This window comes from Mesocricetus auratus, unplaced genomic scaffold (assembly GCF_017639785.1).
Source record: "Mesocricetus auratus isolate SY011 unplaced genomic scaffold, BCM_Maur_2.0 Super-Scaffold_100055, whole genome shotgun sequence".
Lineage (NCBI taxonomy): Eukaryota > Metazoa > Chordata > Mammalia > Rodentia > Cricetidae > Mesocricetus > Mesocricetus auratus.
Window position 1 is genome coordinate 3,225,688 of NW_024429232.1, and position 6,590 is coordinate 3,232,277.

Below are 6,590 nucleotides of genomic sequence, written 5' to 3' on the forward strand. Positions count from 1 at the left end.
ACATCCTCCTCCCTGCCTCCCTTCCTCCCTCCCTTCTTCCCTCCCTCCCTGCCTCCCTTCCTCCCTCCCTTCTTCCCTCCCTCCCTCCCTCCCTCCCTCCCTTCCCTCCTTCCATTCCCTAAGATTTATATTAGGTGTGTTCATGTTTTGCCTATGTGCATCATACATATGCCTGGTGCCCACAGAAGTCAGAAGAGGGCGTTGGATCCCCTGGAACTGAAGCTATGGATGATTGTGAGCCACCCTGTGGGTGCTGGGAACTGAACCGACATTCTTTTGCAACAGCAGCTCTTCAGAGCTGAGCCATCTGTGCAGCTTCACACTCTTGTTTTTCAGGGAAGCTGTGCACTGAACCCAAGGCCATATATGCTAGACAAATGGTCTGCCACCGATCCCGTCTTATCCTTGATGTCCTATCTCTCTCAAAACCGCTTCTCGTGCGTGAAGTGGGAGTCAGGTACAAAGTAAACGGCTCTGTGCTAGGTGCCATGGGAGGGGTCCCGGTACCCACAGGGACAGAGAGCAGGGAGGGCACAGGGTACCCGCTGCTGCTGACAGACAGCTGCCCATAGAGTTGGAGGACTCCACTGATTTCCGATGGGAGGCAGGGGACACCTGTGACCCTGCCCAGCAGCCGCAGTGCTAAACTCTCCTGATGAAGATGTCAGCGGACCATGGGCAAGCCTGTGACACAAATGCCCTGACCAAACACTGTCTGTTTAAACGTGGCAGTGTTTTAAAATATGACTCCAGGCCAGGGTGGCTTGCCATCAGGAAACCTGTCAGTGGAACTCACTGAATTATCTGCTCATTAATCCAGGGACACATGTAGTTGTGCCAACAGATGGGAAAGAGCTTTCGTTTGAAATTCATCTGCCATTCTTGACTTTAAAAATCAAATTGAAATATGGATAAATAGTCTAAGGTGTGTAATGACTACTCCTCAAGCCTGGGAGCATATAGTGGAGGAGACCTCTGGGCTGCTGGCACCATTCAACCACTCTGCAAAGAGTATGTGCCTCAAACACAGAAACTGAACAGGGAACAAAAGCTGGAACCCCGGCTGCATGCCTTCATTTGCAGACCATTGCGGTTTTAGGCCTTCACGGGGCCAATGGTGACTTTAGAAGCAAGGAGTTCGCTTTCCCTCCACTCTAAGTGTGGTGTGGCCTGCATCTGTCTCAATGCGCGGACCCTTCTGCATATCTGGACCCCACCTTCCCACTGCAAGATTTAGAAATTACACCTCTCAGCCCCACAGCCCCAAGCGCGGACCCCAAGCTCACAGAAATTATGAACAGGTTTGTCTTCGGGAAGAGGTGACTCAGATACGCCACTCCAGGGTTAGGGCCATGTAGCTCGTGCAGTACATGCCTCTGCTGGACTCCACTTTCAATGCAAAGGCAAAATCCTAGTAAACCCTCTACCCGAGCCATCGGGCAGACTCTGGGGCTGCACTGCAGCGGGCATTGAGCGGACCACCACTGCACTAGATGAGGAGCAGAAGTATTCCTGATGTTTTATTTCTAGACCAATCTACTCACGAAGGCAGCCTGTGCTTGTGTTATTCAATGCAGCTATGCACACTGTCTTCCCAGGGAAGTGCCTAATGGGGAGGGGGGGAGCAAACGGTCACATCTGTCGCTTAGGTATCTGTGGAAACTTGTGTCAACCCAGTGGTCATCACCCGAGAGGATCTTCATCCTTATATGCATCAACTCCCCCAACCCATCCCTTCTGGGGCTGCCAGTGGCCACCATCACCACCCTAAGATCTGGGACCTCGGGAGTGCATCCATGACAGTGATGTCCCAGCTGAGTGGGCCCCTCTCCACTTGACTACACAATCCCTATTGAAATGTTTGAGCTACTCCTCTTAGGGGTGTCTGCTCACCTCTCAGAGAGGCAAAGGGGGTCTAAGCCTCTGGAAGCACAAGGCTTAGGGGACTAATGACCCCACTACTGACCTGTCAGTGTCCTTCATTTGCTTCCCAAACAAATATGACTGATTAAATTTAGAAGGAAAGGGAAGCCCCATGACACTGGATTAGGAGAGAGGCAGCCTGTGTGCAGAGAGTCGCACGGCCTGACAGAGTGATGCCCCTCCGGAGGTCCTGAAGGATGAGAGAGGACCACACCTGCACCCCAGTTTCAGATCCCAGAGATCAAACTCCAAACTGACTCTCACAGAGGAGACTCTGGGAGAATTCACCTATATCCGAATCAAAGGCAGAAGTGGCAGTGTTCCCAGAGGACTCATGAGTGTCACCTACCAGCAGCCATTGAAATGCTTCCCCACATCAGAAAGGCACAGAAAAGACCAGTGGCAGAGCCCGCAGGGAGGCAGATCTTGAGTGTCCTGTCTAGGTGGGAATGCATCATGTTGTGAAGGTAATGTAAATTAGTGTGGGAATCAGGTTGCTTCGAACGTAACACTGAAAATCAGTGGCCACTCGGAAGAACTCCCTCCAGCCACAACAAAGCTCAGGTGGGTGGACGTCTGAGTGTAGTTACCAAACCTGTCAGCATCCAAGAACACATAGTGTGGGCTCACAGGAAGACAGAGGGGGTTCTGAGGCAGGAACAAGAATCAGATAGGCCCCAACAGCTTCCAGCCTTGAAGCGCGCACACAGTACCACAGAGAAAGACAGAAGGAAGAAGCCACCAAACTGTCAGGCCTACAAAGAGCCATGTATTCCAGGAAAAGGCCATCGGAGGTCAGCAGGAGTTCCTCAAGGGATGCTATGGCTATTGAACCTGGAGGACATTGAGCTGCTCCCCACAGGCTGACAGATGGAATGCCAGCAATGCTCTATCTTGCATCCATTGGATGGACAGAGACCCCTGACAGTGCATAGCCAGAAAGGACATAACAGCTTGGGGGGACAGAGTCTTCGCCTTGTTGGAGGACCTATTTCTGCCTAAGATTTCCTCGTCGCCTGCCTTCCCCCTCCTCAGAATCAACCCTTCATATCCAATCAGCTCAGCCCATAGCGCAGTGGTTCTGAGCTTTCCGAACAAATGTGCGGCCCTTCAGTACAGCTCCTCACGGAGTGGTGACCCCCCAGCCATAAAGTTATTTCGTTGCTACTTCATGCCTGTGATTTTGCTACTGTTAGGAATCACAGTGTACATATCTGATATGCCATTCCTGTGAAAGGGTCACTCAGTCCCAGAGGGGTCACGGCCCACAAGCTGAGAACCACCATGCTGGAGGACAGGATCAGCCCTCCAAAGCCAGTGACAAAATCTGAAACAACCACTCCTCCCTAGGTGGGGGCTAAATCAACCAGAGCTGTCCCTTCCCAGGACACATCAGGGCTTGAAAAGCACAGGTCACCTATAACTCCCTGGAAGGAGTTTGCTAAGGAGCTTCTTAGCAAAAAGGGCCAGGAGCGGGGAAGAGACGGCTCAGCCCTTGAAGGCACTTGCAACCAAGCCTGACGCTGAGTTTCAGCCCAGAACCCGTATGATACAGAGAGAGAACCAACTCCCCCATGTTGTCCTCTATCCTTGACTTGTACAGCATGGCACAAATTCATAACACAACTCCATCCATGGGACCCCAACTCAGGCTGGGCCAGTGAGGGAGCAGAGCCCAGGAAGTGAGGGTTCCACTTCCACCTCAAGCAAACACAGAGCTTTCAATCACCCTAGGGTTTTCAGCCACCCCAAATCCAAGCAGCTGGGGATTCAGAGCAGGCAGAAGCAAAAGAGAGCTGAACAGGCACTCGTGTCTGCAACTGGGCAATTGTGCAGGGTACGCACGTGCACCTGGACACACCGCGTGAGGTGACGGGGACTCTGGGGAGGACATTTCGGTGCCTGTGTGGCAGGCACCTGAGTGTGAACGTGTGACCACAGCCCCACAGTGTGATCCTGTGCATTTCAGCTCTCGCCCCACCTCCCTTAAGTGTCATCCCCTCCCACGCTCCCAGCCCTAGGCAGGGCATCTCCAGGTGTCCCAGCGTATACACCCACCACCCTGAACCCCTGACCACACCCCCACCTGCCAGGTGTCTCAGGGCCTCGGCCTGGCCCTTGTCCCTTACCAAGACCCTCTCCCATCTCCAACACCCAGGCTCAGACCCGGGCACAAGACTCAGAAGTGACTTTATTTCTCTGTAGTTAATGCCCCTCAGGCCAGGCTGTTGGGCTGTCCCTGGCTTGGCCTCCCTCCCCTAGGGGACCTGGAGGGTCCCAGTCCCCTGCCCTCCCCCTTCCCCCCACCCGAGCTTCCTGCCAGGATGTCTGGTCTCCTGGAGATGTCCAGCTGCCTGGGATATGGAGCTGGTGGGGAAACGGAGAAGGCTCACACCTAGGGAAGTTGAGAGCCACAGGTCTTGAGGCCAAGCCCTTGCTGTCCCAGCCCTAGCCAGGTCAGGCTGGGGAGGGGCAGCAACAAGCTTGGGGACAAGCTCCAAAGCCCTGCAGGAGGGAGGGAGGGAGGGGCCTCAGGGCCCAGCCCAGAGGAGAGCAGGCCCCAGGCTGAGCAGGAGCCCCCCAGCCAGGGCCCAGGGACTGCGGCCTGTGGCTGGTGCCCCGTTGCACAAATCTTTCTCGCAGCAATCCACGTCGACTTTTAGGATCCCAGAGTTAATGAACCCCATCAGATAGTCTGAGAAAAAGTGCCGCTTCACGAAGTCGCAGGAGGAAGCACACATCTTGTTCACAGAATGGTCCTTCCTGCCTGGGGGGAAAGAAAGAGGAGTGAGGCTAAGTCCCATCTCCACCTGAGCTCTGAGTCTCCCCCCAGGACCCAGGACCCTCCAGATCAGTTTCCGACTTGGAGCCAGGGAGAAACAAGCCAGTGCTGTCTTGCCTCAAACTCATGCTCTTGCCCCAGACAAGAGGAACTCAGAAGTCACCTCTGACCTCTCCTTCCATCTACCCCCAAGCCCTCACCAGATCCACACTTACTGCTGCTGGGGTCGGTGATCCGCACGCTGGCACAAACGGTGTCGGTCGGCTGGCACTGCTTCGGGGCGCAATGGCTGGAATTGGCCAGGGTGCAGTCCTGGCACCACAGGCCATGGGCTAGGCAAGGCATGGGGAGGGGATGACCAGAGGAACCCAGGCCTGGACAGCCAGACCCTGTACTCCCTCTTCCCCAACCTGGGGCAGCTATCATGGCAGAACCATGCCCACAGACAAGTTCCACTCCCACAAGACCCGGGTGGGCCTCCACACTGACCCTGCGGCTGTACCTGCGCGTCCTGCCTCCCCCACCTCTTACGCCTGCACACAGCACCCCCAAAGATGGGTGGTTTCCAAGACAGGAAGGGCCCACCCGACTTAATAGGAAGCCTGGTGGACCTCTGAGAATGAGGGACCTCTACGCAGTACCAGAAGCCCTCTGGAAAGGTGCTGGATGCTCTCGGGTGCGGGAAGAGCCCCGGTCACTGGAGCTGAGATATGAGTGGTGCTCCCCGCGATATGACCCCTCCCCGCGGGTCACCCGACTCACCCGGCGAGAGGCACAGCAGCAAGGCCAGCAGTGCCAGGCCGAGGCTCTTCATGGCTGCAGGCAGCATGCTCTGAGAGGGCCTGAGAGAGGCGCGGGGGCTGCAGGCAGGGGTCCTCTGGGGCGCGGGCCTAGAGGGAAATAACCTGGGTCAGAGAACCCAACGCCAAGGACCCTTCCCTTTTCCGACCTGAGGACACGACCATTCCCCGGGAATCAAAAGCGCGCGCGGGGAGGGGGGGTCCTTCCAGGAGCCTGAGATGCCCCACCCCCAACCCATCACCCGGAGCATCCACCATCACCTCCTCCCCTCCAAGGAAGAGAGAGATCTGCCCTCTCCAGTGAGGTGTCTCCCCGAGGTCCCCGCAGCCTTCGCCCCGCACCTGTGTGAGGAGGGTGTCTTCTCTCCCCAGGGAGCCGTAGGTGCGTCCGGACAGGGAAGGCGGGAGGAGGGAGCGCACCTTACCTGCGGGGGGCGGGGGTGCGCGCCGCGTCCCCGTCCTCGTCCCCACCCCTGGGCTGGGGGGCCGGGAACCCCGCGCCGAGTGCCCTCCCCTGGTCCCCGCGCGCGCGCCTCGGCGCTCACCGCGAATCGGGGCGTGGAGTGCGGGCCTCAGGGTCGGGGGCGCACTCACATCCCTGGGGTGTCCGCACTCCGGGCTCGGCAACGGGCGCGGCGCGGGGAGCGATGCCCTTCGGTCTCCCTGCGGACCGGAACCGGGGCGCAGCTTCGTCTTTCGGGGAACGCAGCCGCAGACGCGGACCCCGCGCGAGGGGCGGGGCGGAGCCGGGGCGGGGGCCGCGCGCGGTGGGGAGAAGCGCCGGGCGGGGGGCGCCCAGAGCTGGAGGCCACGCAGCAGGTCGCCCTACCCGGCCTCTGCGCCCTTCGCCCGCGCGCAACGCCCCCTCTAGGCCTCCCGCTCCCGCCGCAGCTGCCCCCCACCCCTATCCACCTCCCTACCCGGCGTGGGAGGATCCTCCCCCTCTGCTTGGCCGTGGTCCCCTTGCAGATTCTCGGAAGAGCTTTGGCTGCTAAAGGAAGCGAAATGCACAAAGACGCAGCGAAGGAGGGAGGTAGCAGTCGTGGGGTTCAAACGCCCAGCCTTGGGGCTTCTCCCTCCCCAAC

General features: G+C 57.8%; 1 protein-coding gene across 3 annotated transcripts; it reads right to left on the reverse strand.

The window, feature by feature from the left end:
• Positions 1-4,096: 4,096 nt before the first annotated feature.
• LOC101832244 (lymphocyte antigen 6 family member H) lies at positions 4,097-6,590 on the reverse strand. Of its 3 annotated transcripts, none has more exons than XM_005085963.4 (5): positions 6,426-6,590; positions 6,051-6,168; positions 5,468-5,595; positions 4,921-5,037; positions 4,097-4,690 (listed from the first exon to the last, which is right to left on the reverse strand). In XM_005085963.4, the coding sequence occupies exons 3-5, from the start codon at positions 5,532-5,534 to the stop codon at positions 4,455-4,457; spliced, it is 420 nt and encodes a 139-aa protein (XP_005086020.1). In that variant the 5' UTR covers positions 5,535-5,595; positions 6,051-6,168; positions 6,426-6,590; the 3' UTR covers positions 4,097-4,454. The 3 variants fall into 3 exon arrangements, with proteins under 3 accessions (XP_005086020.1, XP_005086018.1, XP_012980594.1); XM_005085961.4 differs by having other exon boundaries at positions 6,100-6,168; positions 6,426-6,442; XM_013125140.3 differs by lacking the exons at positions 6,051-6,168; positions 6,426-6,590 and adding an exon at positions 5,848-5,984.